This window comes from Taudactylus pleione, unplaced genomic scaffold, assembly GCF_031769625.1.
Source record: "Taudactylus pleione unplaced genomic scaffold, aTauple2 ptg000309l, whole genome shotgun sequence".
NCBI classification, from domain to species: Eukaryota; Metazoa; Chordata; class Amphibia; order Anura; family Myobatrachidae; genus Taudactylus; species Taudactylus pleione.
In genome coordinates, this window is record NW_028284710.1 from 3,679,623 (window position 1) to 3,696,624 (window position 17,002).

Consider the following 17,002-nt stretch of genomic DNA (forward strand, 5'->3'; position numbering starts at 1 on the left):
TAAGTATGACAAAGAAGTGATGAGACAGTTTAACGATAGAGAGACTTATGGGCCTTTTAAAACAATTCCAGTGAAAAAATAAATAAAAACCTTAAAAGTATGCTACAAAAAATTTTATTAGAAGGGGCTTTAACAGAAAAGGAGGAAAAATACATCTTTATTGAAAAACACACTATTCCAATATTTTATATCCTCCCTAAAGTCCATAAGGATAGTGTCACTATCCCATTGTGTCAGGCACAGACTCCGCCACCTCGAATTTATCCCATTTTATTGAACATTGTTTACAGCAGGAGGTTTTAAAGATTAATTCTTATCTGAAAGATACCACTGATGTTTTAAATAAATTGAAAGAAGTGAGATGAAATGAGAATTATATATTGGTTACAGCAGACATAAGCTCGCTCTCACCATTATTGATCACTCCCATGCAATAGAATATGTCAAATATTTTCTCATGAAAAGTGAAACACAACTGTGTAAAATCAATTTTATTTGTGAAGGTATTAAGTTTATTTTAGAGAATAACTTTTTTTGGTATAATGAGAAATTTTGTCAACAACGAAGGGGAAAAGCTATGGGCACTAGTTTCGCCCCCGCATATGCAAACTTATTTATGGAATGGTGGGAGGAGCATTTTATATGGACCAATAATAAGTTAATTCACAACATTTTAAAGTGGTATCCTTTTATTGATGACATTTTATTTATATGGGAGGGGGGATCAGGAAAGTCTAGGAGTGTTCTGTTCTGAATTGAATCAAAATTCTTTTAATATTGAGTTAACTTTTAATTCCAGTATGAAGGAAATATGTTTTTTAGATTTAGTCTTGTATATACAAGATAGCACTTTACACACTAAAAATTATTGTAAGCCCACTGATAGCAATTCCTATGTAAGCACTGATAGTAACCATCATCCCTTATGGCTGAACAAAGGGGGTCATTCAGACCCGCTCGCGAGTGGCAGGATGCTCGCAAGCGGGTCGATGTTCCCCATTGTGCATGCGCACGACGGAGGGAGCTCCATCGTGCGCATGCGCGAGACCCGGCGAGCAACGGGCTCACCATCGCTCCAGGTCTCACACCAAAGGGGGCGTGCTGTCGATGTTGATTGGTGGGCGTGCCAGGGGCGTGCCTGCCAGATGGAGGCGTTCCCATGGGAATGCCTACTGTCTCAAGCCAACCCCACTGACATCACTAGTGATGTCAGTGGGAGTGATTTTGGCTCTGATAGAGCCAAAATCACTCCAGGGCTTGAGGAAGCGAGACCCTACCGCAGGGTCTCCGTCGCAAGCCCGATGGTCGCAATGGTCAAGACCATCGTGACCATCATCATGGATGCTCACTATAGCTGTGGGTGGTAACCCACAGCTATGCGAGCATCCATGAGGACGCTCAAAAAAAAGGTAAGAGGGCCCTGATTCAGAGCGAGCGCTCTGGTCAGAGCGTTCAGCTCTGAATCAGGCCCAATATCCCTAAAAGGCAGATCAGATGGATTAGATGAAATTGCACCAATGTCTGAGTTTTTAAAGAACAGGTGGGAGATTTTAAACAAAAAATTTTAGCAAAAGGATACAAAACTACAGACGACATCGATCCTACAATAGAAGAAATGGCAAATATTTATGATTTATTGATTACGAAGGAAAAAGTGAAAAAGGAAATCACTCTCCCATTCATAACTACTTTTAACGGACAACATAAAAAAGTGGAGAAAATTATAAAAAAGCACTGGCATCTCCTAGAGGAGGACCCAATACTTTAGTCTGTTGTCCCGAAAAATCCTAAATTTATCTACACCTAATTGAAATAAATTAGTGAAGGGAACGATACCTAAGAAAAGAGAAGGGAGAGTGAAAACGAAAGGATTCCACAGGTGTGGAGTTTGTATTGTGTGTAGAACCATCAGACTCAACCCAGCAAAACAGAAAATGATATTGCCAAGTTGAGAAATTTACAACATGATATTCGAGATTTCATCACATGCAACAATAAGAATTAGGTATATTTAATAGAGTGCAGTTGTGGCCTCCAATATGTAGGCCGCACATCTAAACACTTGAAAGTTACATGGGCCGAGCACATTAGGAACATCAAAAAGGGATACGAAAATCATTCCCTTTGCAAACATTTTAAAGAATTCACCAATGTTTCATTAAAGATTTGAAATTAGTAATAGGGATCAAACAAGTGGAAGGACATTTGAGAAAAAGGGACGTAGATACCTCTTTGGCACAATCAGAGATGAAATTAATTTATGAACTTGGCACTTTAGTACCTAAGGGTTTGAATGTTGATTTTGAACTGAAATGGTATCTCTGATTTTAAGACTTCAAATAATGTTAAGATTACCTTTTATGAATTTGTTTTTATGAATGTATTTTACTGCTTTTTATGTAATTTATATGTATTTTTTATTAATACAAATGTGTTGGTTTGTTTACACCGGAAGTGAAGCATTTTATACTTCCCACCAGTAGTCTCTTAATTCAGTATACACCAATATGTTGGTTTATCTATACCAGAAGCGATGCGTTCCCCACCTCCTGACCAGAGGTTGTGCAGCACGCTTTCCAGTCCCTGCTACATGAGAGAGCCATATCTCCATGTAGAAACCGGAAGTGCACGAGCATGACTTCTGGTTACAGAGATTCCAACAAGAGACAATGCAGCTTGGAGGATACTTCAGCCAATGCAGGCTCCGATAAGAGCCTTAAGAAATTGAATGTAACACCCCAGTGTAAGTTACCATTGGAGGTTTTTATATAAGACTTCCAGTAATAAGGTAAACAGGAAGTGACGTTCCGCCACTGGAATATGCGTTCCAGGAGTGAAACGCTACTTGTAACATTATTTATCAATTTTCAGATTCATTGGAGTTATTAAAAGATTTGTTTAGATTCATGATAAGTAAGTATAAGATGTTTTGTAATGTGAAAACGAATCAAACCATTAGGCTCCTCCCCCCTGATTCACCCATCAGAGGTCTGTGAGGGGTATTTAAAGACTGACTTAGCATCAACTATATACACCTTGAAAAAGACTCTAAAGGAGTTGAAACGCGTTGGTAACAGGAACACAGCACCAGAGGATTCTTTTACACCTTGGCGAGAAGTGCACATCCTGGAGTTGCCATTCCTGGTTTTTTCCAGGGAGAATTTGGAGTTTGCTGGCTTATATGCGAATGGGTGTGCAACATACACCGCCATCTCTGGTACGCTGCTTATATGTTGGTGGATGATTATAAGTTTTGGATACTTGTTATTGTAGTTGTTTATGTGATTAAAAATCGTATTACGCTATATTGCGATGTTTCTTCTTTTTTTCTGCATGTTATCTACGAGGACCTATCCTGTTGGAACTGTTCCTTTTTGAAAATCGAAAAAGGAATCCCTTTTTTTCTATTTTCAGTGAACTTGTGAATGCATTTGGGACTATCTTCCGTTTTATCGGTACCCATATTCTAGAAGGTTGCACCATTGTCCACATTATTATTGTTTATTTGTGTTTATGAGGTGTTGTATTACAACATCAGTGGATTGAAGTGCAGCATCCGCTATACTGAAGCGCAGGTTCTCATATTTTTCAGACTATATAGCAGGCTACCTGTCTCTAATTTCTTTTCTGCATGAGACTTTCCCCTGCAATGCATTTGTAACAGGGGTTCCACTCCAACATAGTGAACAGCAGAAACTTGCTTCTATTCTTACTTATGCCAATAATCACTCTCTCATTCTGTGTCTGATGCCTGGTGCATGACAGTACAGTAGAAGTGAAAGGACTTGACGCTGTTGGTGCCGTACAGCCCTGACACTGCTGGCACTGTACAGCTCTGACATTGCTGGCAATGTACAGCTCTGACATTGCTGGCACTGTACAGCTCTGACACTGCTGGCACTGTACAGCTCTGACACTGCTGGCACTGTACAGCTCTGACACTGCTGGCACTGTACAGCTCTGACACTGCTGGCACTGTACAGCTCTGACACTGCTGGCACTGTACAGCTCTGACACTGCTGGCACTGTACAGCTCTGACACTGCTGGCACTGTACAGCTCTGACACTGCTGGCACTATACAGCTCTGACACTGCTGGCACTGTACAGCTCTGAGTTAGCTACATATTGACACATCTCTAATACCCCTTTTACACCAACCGAATAACCCGGGTTATTGCCAGGTTGATCCGGGTCGATGCTCGATGAACGGCTTCCAGAAAAAATTCCCGGGTTGATTTACCCAGGAATCTTACTCAGGTTGAGAGCCGGGTTGAAAACGGGTTGTTCCCGTGTCATGCGGCAGTGTGAACGGGTGCTACCCGGATTATTTTACCCGGCTACATTCTGCTATTAGCTGATTGGAGCTTCTGGGGCACTGGCAGATGATGTCATTTGTCAGGGCCCTGCAGAGACGCACACGCAGCCATTACTTGCCTGCCTAACCTCCTGCACACAGCCAGCACCACAGCCTGACCAACTCCCACAAAACGCAGGCTGATACACAGGCTGCCACAGTCAGAACTGCAGCCTGCACCACAGCCTGACCAGCAGCTCCAAATGCAGGCTGATACACAGCCATAACAGCAGCCTGAGCCACACCCTGTTACTACAGCAGCATGTGTGCTGCATCGAACTGAACAGATGCCGATATACGAGAGCTACTGCTCATCAGGGCGGAAGAAATTAAATGCCAGATGACCGGCACAGTGAAAGATGCAGTAGTGTACCACAATATAGCCCAGATGCTGGAGTCCCGAGGGATAAAATGCACGCAGCAGCAAGTGGTCAATAAATTGAAGGCCTTGCATAAGCAGTTCACTAAAGTGCACGATCATAACCGCAACAAAAGTGGTACAGGCTGCAAGGAATGGGTGCATTACCAATTGTGCTACAGCGCTTTTGGAAATACAGCGCTTTCAAATCCCATAGCACTGTCCTCCTCAATTGCGCCATCCTGCTCCAGCCAGCAGGAGGATAGTCAAGAGGTACCGGCTACACAGGTTACCCTGCCGTCCTCACAAAGCAGACCAACATCACAGCTCCTACTGACCTATGAACCTGGAGAAGGTAGTGGGATGGATTCATCTGTGAATGCTGACTGTATCGCTTCCACCATAGATGAGGTAGTTGAGACATGTGCCCCCTAAAAAGACCCCTCCGCTACGTGCTAATAGTAAGTATTTTAAAAAATAAAAACACCCACATTACACACACACACACTACATTCACTTAAATCCAAATGGTAACTGTTGCAGAGTGCTGCTAGCGTGCAGGTAGATAGAAGGCCACAAGCACATGTACGCAAACACCACTGCTATCTTTATGTCGGCTCAGTGCATATTATATTTTTGTGGTTTCTCCCCTTTGCAGTCTACAATGTGCCACCCAGAAAGAAGAAGCTCAACAGGTCAGAGCAAGCAGCTAGAGCGATGACTTCTGTGATCGTGGAGCATCTCCGCGAATTGGATGCCGATATTCAGAGGCAGGAGAATGCTAGATTGGATCGGTTTCTAGAGTCCGAAAGGCAAATGCAGCAGTCATTTATGAGGCAATTAATGGATATGCAAGAGAGACAGATGTCTTTTTTTGATAGCACATTTGGTCGTGGTTATCCAAACCAAACACAGGCATTACCACAGGCACCAGTGTACCCAGAACACAGATTTGGGCAGTGCAATATGGGGCCCAATTATTACAACCCTAGCACTAACCCTAACACAACACAAATAAACCAAGAGTCACCACAGTATACAGTGTATAGGCAATTGCCATAAACATGGCCATTTTTTATATTTTATCGTTGTTACAACCGGAACATGTTCTATTTTAGTTTTTATATTGTGTGGCTAAAATTATCATGTTTATTGTGTGATGGCACTTTTCATTTTTTTATTACTTTAATAGTATATGGTTTTGCCCGCAGGGATTTATAAGGCACTTTTGTTTTATACTGGGCATACGATGTTTGACATTTGTTTTATACTGTTTTTATACTTTTTCTACAATCTGAGAATGTGTTAAAACTGTTCTATTAAAAAACACAATATATGCACATGGCTAAAGTAAAAAAAAACAAAAAAAACTTTAAAACCAAATAAACCAAAAACATGTTTGGAATATGAAATTTTGTCTTTTTATTTTAAATCAATAAGGGAAGGTTTGTTGAAATGGTGGCCCGGATGAGCTCGGCGCTGTCCTCATGCTCCCCCACGTAGCTTACTGAATCACTTGTAATCAGGGTTGCCTACCTTTAACATTCTCTTCCCGGGAGAAGCCCGGGTAAGAGATACAGCAGGGGGCCGATGGGGGCGGGGCTTGACGATTCGCGTTATTAAGCCCCGCCCCCTCACGGTAAAATTGCCGTGATTGGGCACAATTTACATAGGGGGCGGGGCCAAATGCTGTGATTCATGCAGAATCACAGCTTAAGCCCCGCCCCCTTCACGGAGACCCGCGATTGCCGCGGGTATTCTCCTAATTCTGCCCACTTCACTAGGAAGTGGGCAGAATGCGGGAGAAATGCCTACCCTTCCGGGGGTGCGGGGGGTTACCCGAAAAATCGGGAGCCTCCCGCGAAAACCGGGAGGGTAGGCATGTATGCTTGTAATGCCCCCCACCTCAGTGTCTTGCACATTCCACTCGGGTAGGAAGTGGTCCTTTTGAATTTCGCAAATGTCATGCAGTATGCAGCAGGCTGCTACTACATGGGGCATGATTTTTAGGTCCACATCATTCCTCTTCATGAGACAGTGCCAACATCCTTTTAAATGTCCAAAAGCATTTTCCACAGCCATCCGGGCAGAGCCAAGGCTGTGAGTGTAGGTGACCTTTTCCGGGGACAACTGTACATGTTGTGTATAACCCTTCATTAGCCAATGCTTCAAAGGATATGCCGCATCGCCAATGATGTGGACCGGGACCTCCACGCCATCTACGGTCACCGATTTCTGTTAAAAAAAAAATATGGTCACTAAAATGAGAAGTGGCATAAGGTCTATTCATATGGTGGTCAAGTAGGTTTCAAAAATTTAATGTATTTTATAGCACAATATATATGTTGGCAAATACTTTGGAATATCATGCATTCCGCACCATTTCACACTTCATATTTTGCTAAAGCACATAAGAATAATGGACATAAAGAGAAAAAGGACCATATATTCTTACCTCTCTAGGGAAAAGCCATCCACCCCGCTTTTCCTCTGCTATGCTGTACAAGTCAGAGTTGGCTAGTACTCTGGCGTCATGTGCCAGCCTATGAAAACATCTGTAAAACGAAAAAAAAAAAAAAATGAGTATTCCACCAACAAAAAACATAAAATAAAAGTAGATATGAATTTGTACAAATTTACTTACCAGTATCGGTGGTCCACAACAGCTTGAAGAATAATGGAATGCCACCCTTTACGATTATAATAATCCACAGGGTTTTAATGGTAGGACGATGATGGGAATTAGGGATGTGCAGGCTCGGTTCTACTCGGTTCCGTTGGGTTATTGGGTATCAGCTGTCATGAGTTTTGGATAGCCAATAAGATTCGGTAAAAAAAAAACGAACGGAACCGAGTAGAACCGAGTCTGCACATCCCTAATGGGAATGTGGGTCCCGTCTATGGCCCCAGCACACTGCGGATACCCATGCCTGAGGAAGCCTTGGATAGTTTCATCTAGGTGCTGTCCTTCTGGCAAGGAGATCAAGTGCTGGTACAGGGTATACACTAATGCCCGCGTCACCTGGTAAATGATCTTGCAGACTGTGCCAATCCCAACACCAAATAGACAGGAGAGTGTGCGGTACTCTCCAGGGGTTGCATACCACCACAGTGCAATGGCTAATCTCCTGATTGGGGTGATGGGCTTTCGGTAGTTGGTGGTCTGCATCATTAGTGCTGGTGCCAGTAATTTCAATAAATAATAAAAGGTGGCACGCGACATCCGAAAGTGTTCCAGCCACTGCTCCACTTGGAAAGCTTCTACAGTCTGCACGAAAGCTTCTCCATGGTGGCGGTCTCTGGCCCACATTCTTCGATTTCTCATCGTGGTTAATCTCATCATGGTGGTGATATTGGCTGATATTAGTGCTCTCCTCCTGCGCAAATATTGGCATCGAAATCTGGCCCTCTCAGCCAAGAATTGAGCTCTCCTCCTCGAACCCTGCACAAGGTGCCACATCATAAAAAGCTGCATCCAATTCTCTGTTGCTAAAATCAACAGAAAGCTGAAAACAGTGAGGACATCGGGAATACCCACATGTGCTCCGTCTGCCATCATTGCTGCAATGCTGTAATCAGCCCCCACTCCTCTGTTTTGTTGCCTTTTGTGACCTCATCTTTGTCAGCCCTTAAAAAAGTAAATTTTTAATGACATCTATAGGGAAAAGCAGGGAGTACCTGGGTTCAGTGTGAACGGGGCAAACCCGGGAATAACCCGGGTCGAGTTGCAGTGTAAACGGGGTCTGAAGCCGAGTTCGACCCGGGATTGACCAGTGTTCAAAATCCAGGGTCGGACCCGGGATTTTGGTGTAAAAGGGGTATAAGAAAATGTTACATTGAAACAATTCTTTATACCATTGTATCTGATATCTGTGTTGAAGGAGGAACAGGTCATTTTTCAGTATGATCATTATTTTACTAATTTATTCCCAGTGATTTATGCACAACCAAGTAGATTTTTATTTGCATATAAGATTGTATTGATGTAGGCTTATGCTTGTGGATATTTAGTCATATACATTTCAATCCACACACGAGTGCAGAATAACCGGAACATCAAACCTGCTAAAACAAAATTGTTTGTGTCTGTGGATTTATTTATGTATATTAATTGAATCAATATTATATAATTGAATATATATATGTTTTTGAATTCATATATGTCTAACTGAGGAGTTTTTTACTCAATATTGCTGTTTAATCTGATTGTAAATCAGGAGGTCCCTCTGATTCTTTTCCTTGACTGATTAAACTATGGTGATATTTAATAAAGAAGTGATACATACCTTATTTGTGCACTAGAAACAATAAAGCCTGAGGGGCCTATTCATCAACACTAAAATAACGTTTTTAAGGACATTTTCCTTAAATAACGTTATTTTGGTATTCATGAACAGACTTAACACAGGAGATATCACAGAACAGATATCTCCTTGCTAAGTTCCCCTGCGTTAATGTCCACACTCCCCATACATTAGTATGGGGATGTGGAAATTGTGGTATTCATCAAATTCCGAAAATTATCAATTTTCGGAATTTGATGCAGTTACTATTCGCCACTGTGAGGTGGCGAATAGCAGAATCCACTTACCTGTATCCGTGTGTACAGGTCCCCCGACGAGTCCCTCCGGCGCTCTGCTCCGTCCTCAGGCTGGTCGGATATGTGTGCTCCCCAGCAGAGCACAAGAAAGTTTAGAAAAAGAAAAAAAAAATGTTTTTTTTTTTCTAATCTGTCATGTGGTCTGCTGGGAAACAACATGACAGACCAGCAGGACGAAGCCGGAGGCTGCTGCGCGGACAGGTAAGTCGGGGGGGGGGGAAGGTGAGCGGAGGGGGGAGGGGGGTGGGGGGGGTCGGGGGGGTATGAAACTTAACGCATCTGCAGGCAGTGCAGCGCATGCGCTGGTTTTACAGATGTAACAGCACATGTGCAGCACTGTTTCCAGGTGCGATAAGGTAGTGTAGGCAGGGAAAAGTATCTATTTCCCGAAAAGCTGTCATCGCAAAAATGACAGCTTTTCGGAATAGATACTTATGGAGAGGTGGAATGATGAATTCCACCTATAATTAGCTAGAACTCCATGAGAGTTCTAAAGCTAATTATCTCCATTGAATTTTTACGTTTAATGAATAGGCCCCTGAATATGAGATGAGCAATGACTTAAATATATTAGGTATCAAACAAAGTTAAAGGACAAAGTGATACTACCTTGTGGATCTATAGGGGTCCCTTTACCCCATACATGCGGATTTACAGTAACTGTTGGGTCTGGTTAGTACTTGGATAACCCACCTGTACAGGTCAGGTGACCAAGGCAACAAAGACCATACTATTACCTGTGTTCTTGAAAGGTGTTACCAACCATATATTTACTGTATAACTTACATTGTAATTAGTAACAGAGGGAGTCTGGTCATATTTTCACTGAACATAAATGTTGATTTAATAAGTTTTACTAATTCATATTTATTGATATACCCCACCTGTGAATTTGAAAGTCCTTTTTTAAGGGTTATATCCATTAAAAGTTGTTTTATAATATTATCAATCTTTTGTAATTGATGAATAAGTGTGCCCCAAAAAAGCAGTTTATATCTTGTTTTTGCATTCTTGCAAAATTATGGAGTGAGTTTGAGTACTTAAATTTGGGAGCATGACCAACCAAATGCTGTGTAGTATTGGTTACACACAAAAACAGCTATGATGTTGGTACACTAATGGTACACTCCGGCTCGTGGCAGTATGCGTGCGTCACATGAAGGCTTCCTCGGTCCCGAACTCCACAGGAGTGGATGCACTTGGGTAGTCAGTATGTGTATCTCCAACGCGTTGCAGCCGATAGTTACGGCCTTTTTCAAGGATGACTAAGCATACTGCCACGAGCCGGAGACAGCTGTTGAGGATCCCTGTCAGCGACGCCAACGATCGTCTCAGCCGGTAAGAACATCCCACTTACATCCTCAGGTGACCGGCGCTTGACAACCTGCCCTGCTGCCGCTGAGTCTTGCTCCCTCGGCCGCGGCGGGTTTAGGCGCGCCTGTCAGCCTCACTTACACGGGGGACACAGCGAGCCGGAGCGCTCACCTCACCGTCGGTGGGCTCATCATCCCGGGGTGGGTGAAGGTGATTTGCCCCGCTCGTCTGTCATAGGCTGTGCAGGTGTGCTCTTACCGGGGATACTCCAGCACTCATTCGGATAACAGTGCAGCAGTTTGTGCGGGCCTTGGCTACTGCAGAGCCAGGGTCATCTCCATCTCTACCCCTAAGATCAGGCCATCCAGAGGAAAGTGCCAATCGAGACTGAAATTGCATTGCCCAATATACCTATCCATTATCCAAGTAGGATATATTTACAGGATACAGCCAAGTCATGATTCATCAAGACTAATGGATAACCACAGTGATTACTTCTAAGTTTATGGCCAATTATCTCACCTTCACATGAGACCCTGCTACTTTTGATCCTAATATCATTTGCCTAACGGCTGGATTTTTTACTTGGTGCATCAAGGAAGATACAATTACATCATCCTCACTTGTCCACGTTTCTTTCCCTCCCTATGTGTCATACATGTATGTCTGTTCATTGCATTATTATTTATTGATATACTGCATATTGTCATATTAGGATCAGTTCCACTAGATTAGTGGATTGCATCAGTTCAATTCATTTTAGGTGATTTTTCCTTTATTATGTATTCACTGTAGATACTACATTTTTTATTTATATTTACTCTGTGCAGCTCAATCATTTATTTTAGTGTACATTTGGATTGCTCTGACTGAATATTTTACAATTAAAATGTAATTTTATGTTCGTGAATGATCAGTTATCTTCAATTCTTATATTTCATCTACTAATGATTTTTCACTGGCTGATGTGAGGAATTGTGACATACACATAGTCTAACTGTGTACAGTGACATACAGTGGATTGTTGGTGAGCGCTTGCTGGTCTAAAGCTTTATGCTTGTTTATTTTTACAACAGCAGACTGTGCTGATTAATTTGATATACAAAGCTTGTATATCTGTGTGTGACAGAGTCTCTCCATCTGTATACGAAGTGCAACAATTTAGCGGCCGCAGCTTTTTCCATTCCTACAGTAGTTCCACTGTGCTTCATATACAGACTCAAGTGCACATTGCGACTTACACACATTTTCACCAAAAAGACGACCAATGCTAGCAAAGTAGCACAGGACCTGGCGGCACACTCACACCAGGCAAGTAGGTTATAGAGAGTGTAAACGCTCTGTCACTTGATAAATTCAGTAGACACTACAGTCTACAGATGTGATAAACTGCAAAAATGTAGGGACAGCAAAAGAGAAATCAGCAAAAGAGTGACATTTCTGCAGTAACCCTCTTCTTGAATAGGGAGAAGCAATGAAAAAAGGCCAGAGAAAGGGGTTGTCATTGCCCCAGAAATAAACCCCTTCTCTTGTGACTAAAAATTAATTGTGTATCCCAGGATGATTCAAATGTAGGCAAGCAAGTACTAAATATTATACTTTCTATACAATTCCCAACACACCATGCTATATTAATTGTTTGCCAGCCATTTCGCAATTTGAGGTAAAATGTATTAAAGTATTAATTGTAATAATTTACAAAAATACAAACCTCCTGATCTAAAAAATTAAATAAAACAATATCTAATGATCAACTGTGGTTAAACAGCTGTCCAACAGTGGCTTGGACCAACTACCGTGTCTTGGGGAAGGGTTGGTGTAATGTTAATATAACAGTGCAGTATGCCACATGGGTGATTTTGTTAAAAAAAAAAATATTCTAGATTTTGAAGGCTGAGAAATTGATTTACTTATAAATAACCACCCATGAAAGATGTACTGGCAGCAAAATGCTCTAGCAGTAATCATTGAGCAATAAGCAGGTATTGTTTCACTTACCAGACCATTACATGTTGACAGTGCTACTGTTGAGTGTTCATGGGATAGCAGTGTTCCTGTATAAAAGCAGAAGGTATGTGATGGGTACACTTCTGTATATTTAGTCCTTCCTTCTCCAAATGTTTGAATTTTAAATCCAGGTGCCATTAGATTATTTGAAGTCTTTAGTTCCAATTGCAAATCCTGGCCAAATCCATGAATCTTGAGAAGTATGGGACTTGTCTCCGCTGATCTCTTTCTCCTATGACTGTGGAGTATGTCACGTGTGATGTAATTGCCGTCTTTATCCACTTCATATGCCACAACAATGTCATATTCTGTAAAATATAACGTACATAAACCATTGAAATCTAAATCTCACACAGTTATATTTGAATAACACAAAAACTTTCTATCTGGGAAAAAAGGGGACCCTCACATTTCAACGTCTGTCTGTAACACAAGACAAACATTGATGTTTTCATGGATGCAATCTCAATACTGCCCAAGTAAACTATTCACACAGCCAAGCTACTGGTAGAGTTATTATTTGTTATCAACCCTATGAATTATTCATTATTAATCTCTTGGGCTCTAATGCAAAACCATTAGGGAAATTACAGCTGATCAAGTGGTCACTACCTTAATTTAGGTGCAGGGCCAAATTGTTACTTGACAGAGGAGAAGTAGATTGAGATCTATGTATAAACCCTTGTCTATGGAACTGCTCTGTCATCATCAAAACTTTTCTTTACTCATGGTTATCATTAATGCTGTGAATCTGCCATAGTTAACTTCAACACATGAAACTTACAGTAACTGACTCATATTCTATCCTGAGAGGACCTCTTAAAGTCCCTAATAAATACCGTAATTCTGACAGGGGTTTCATGTTCATTTAAGCTATACCTTTCAAAGTATCCAGACCCATGACCAATTTTCTAATGTTACTGAATAAAATAGCTTACACTGATGATATGTTGTTGCCTTGTGGCATTTTAATTTCAAGCACTTAAACTCAACCTTAATATTTGTTTTTGTATGACATTGCTTTATGTTGCAAAAATAATTTAAGAAAAAAAAGCTTCAAATATGATCTTTACATGAGTATATTGTAGTGTTAAATGCCTGCACTTAAATATTTTGTAGATTCACCTTTTGCAGCAATAACATCTGTAAGTCTAGTCAGTTATGCAAGTACTAGCTATGCACCCTGCTTGAGAGCGATTTTGACCTAGTCTTCCTGACAGATTTGCATCAGGACATTCAGAAGTCAGATGACACTAGCGCACCCCTACTTTCAAATAGTTCCACAAATTCTCAAATTGAAACAGGTTCTCTTTTTCCTTGTAATTCTTTTTCTATACTTATTAAAGACAAACTTGGAACTTTGTCACGCTCATGCTTTTTGGCAAATTCCACATGTGCTTTTACATAGTTAAATTCCAGTTATTTATTTTTTGGTCATACTATTAATTATTATTTTCTTAACGTTTACTTATATAGTGCCAATATATTTAATTTCGCTTTACATTTGGGAACATAACAGTAATAAAACTGGGTATGGGTAATCAGGTCCGCATTAAGGGGGGGCGATAGGGGCGGTCGTCCCTGGGCCCCCACACGCAGAAGGGCCCCCACTAGCAGCGGTGCACTGTCTGCACCCACCGGTAGTGTCCCCGCTGCTTAGTGTAGTGTAGACCACGCAGTGAGCACGGCCACACTACACAGTTACAAACACACAGCCACCTCCGGCAGCTGTGTGTTTGTTACAGCAGCTGATGAGAGTCAGACAGACTCTCATTGACTGCTGCGTCAACGGAGGGAGCCGGCTGGAGCTCACTCAAGAGCTCCGCCTTCTGGCTCCCCCCGCAGCCAAAAGGCGCTGACGTCTCTCCCATAGTGCACTAAGTGCAGGAGAAGAGCCGCCGGTCGCATCAGGAGTGGGGATTAAGGTAAGTTGTGTCTTTTTTTTGTTTTTTGTGTGTGTGTAAGGGGCACTGCATCGGGGGGTGGTCGCTTCATGGGGGCACTGGGTGGTGCTACTAGGGTTAATGCATAGGGGGGACTATTACTGGGGGCACTGCATGGGGGGGACTATTACAGGGGTCACTGTATAGGGGGGCCGCTTCATGGGGGCACTGGGGGGGCGCTACTTGGTCAATGCAGAAGGGGGGACTATTACTGGAGGACTGCATGGGGGTGACTTCTACTGGGGGTACTGTATAGGGGGGACTACTACTGGGGGCACTGCATAGGAGGGGACTACTACTGAGGGCACTGTATAGGAGGGGACTACTACTGGGAGCAATGCATAGGGGGGACTACTACTGGGGGCAATGCATAGGGGGAACTACTACTGGGGGCACTGTATAGGGGGGACTACTACTGGGGGCACTGCGTAGGGGGGACTACTACTGGGGGCACTGCATAGGGGGGACTACTACTGGGGGCACTATATAAGGGGTACTGCATAGGGGGCATTACTACAGGGGGCACTGCATAGGGTGGAATACTACAGTAGGCACTGCATAGGGGGGACCATTACTGGGGGCACTTCTACTGGGGACATTGCATAAGGGGCACTACTACAGTGGGCATTGCAAGAGGGGCCTTACTACTGGGCACAAGGTGAATAAAAAGGAAAAATAAATGTTCCTAGGGTGACAAGAAACGGTGGTATATAGAGGCCCCCACAAGTTTGTTGCCCAGGGGCCCCTACAGACCTTAATCCGGCCCTGTGGGTAATAACAGTTAGACAAAGAGTAAAGAGGACCCTGCTCGCAATTTCACAATCTACAAGGAATATTTGATACTGTACATATAAATTCTATATATTGCAAATACGTCCAGCTAGGTTGAAGAGGTTCTTGGTGTACTATATAATACACCCTGTTTTTGAGAACAGAAAAAATTGAGGCTGGCACTGGCTCTCACCTTGCAACCTGTGTAATGCTTAATCCAACTAAATAATAGGTTATAGATGCTGAATAAAGAAAGAAAATTGTGTATTATTTTCAAAATGTAAAGTTTCGGCTGCGCAATCTTATATTATACAAAGATCAAATTCTTTAGTAAAAAGATAAAAATTTAATTTATTGCCACAATCCCCCATCAATAAGTTACATATAGCAAACAATTCCAAAATGTTTATACAATCTTTCATTAGAAAATGTTAAAAATAACAAATTTTGGCAGTTATATGCATAGATATGCAATATAATTTAAATAATAAAGGATCCTAACCGCACAAGTATGTGCAAACATAATAGATGTAATGGATATAGGGGCATATGTATCAAAGCTTGATGCGAAATAAAATTGTGAAATATATATCACTAACCAATCAGCTCCAAACTATAATTTCTTAAATACAGCCTGCAAAATGTAAGTTAGAAGCTGATTGGTTGGTGATATATATCTCACAATTTTATCTCACATCAAGCTTTGATACATATGCCCCATAATTTCTATTATCGTATAGTGCTTCTTTTGGCAATTGGTATAAATAACTTGGTCTAGGAGTAGCCGATAGTTACCACATCCATGCACCATATATGTCCCGCAGCTTATTAGCACTGTATAAGCAACCGTTGGCTAATTGGAATATCCCGATCTCAAGCTCCGGTTAGTAGAGCAATAGCCAGCAATGGTCCACTGACAAAAGAGAATCCTACGCACTCCAGCTTGCAGCTCGGCTCCGGATGAAATAGGAATATGCCTGTCGCTCTATTAACTCCTGGCCCCCTGATTCAGAGTCCGGTTTGGGTACTGGATAAAAGTCTGTCTGCAGAGACCTATTGCTCCCACTGCAATATATGCCGGCTGGTCTCACCGTTATGGCGCTTGTAGCCGGTGTAATCTCCAGATCGTGGCTATATGCAGGTAGTGGGTCCGCAATCCATAGAGGGAAATGTTATTGTATGGGATCCTAAAGTTAGGGGCATATGTATCACAGCTTGATGAGAGATAAAATTGTGAGATTATATCACCAACCAATCAGCTTCTAACTTACATTTTGCAGGCTGTGTTTAAGAAATGATAGTTTGGAGCTGATTGGTTGGGGATACAGTATATATTTCACAATTTTATCTCACATCAAGACTTGGTGTAATTACCCAGAAAGGGGAATCAGCACAGTGGATCTCAAAAATCTTCAGCACCCTGGATGACAAATGCAGACTTTGGCAGATACCTCTGGACAGACTCGCCCAAGCTCACTGCATTCACAACACCTGCTGGATGATATGCTTTTTATGCCTCGTGGGCTTATGTATGCCCTATGGCTGTTTGCAGGATAAACGTGTGAAATCATTGTTGATGACATTCTCATCAAAGGTCGCAACATGCAAACGCCAGGTGCTACAAAGGATCTGTGCCATTAACTTAAGCTTCAAC

General features: G+C 42.1%; 1 protein-coding gene across 1 annotated transcript in view; it reads right to left on the reverse strand.

The window, feature by feature from the left end:
• Window positions 1-17,002, reverse strand: part of ADAMTS16 (ADAM metallopeptidase with thrombospondin type 1 motif 16) — a 337,999-nt gene that overhangs the window by 308,122 nt on the left and 12,875 nt on the right. Inside the window, exon 3 of the mRNA XM_088442271.1 lies at window positions 12,626-12,942. Coding sequence (XP_088298397.1) covers window positions 12,626-12,942 — 317 coding nt within the window. The remainder of the gene's footprint in view (window positions 1-12,625; window positions 12,943-17,002) is intronic.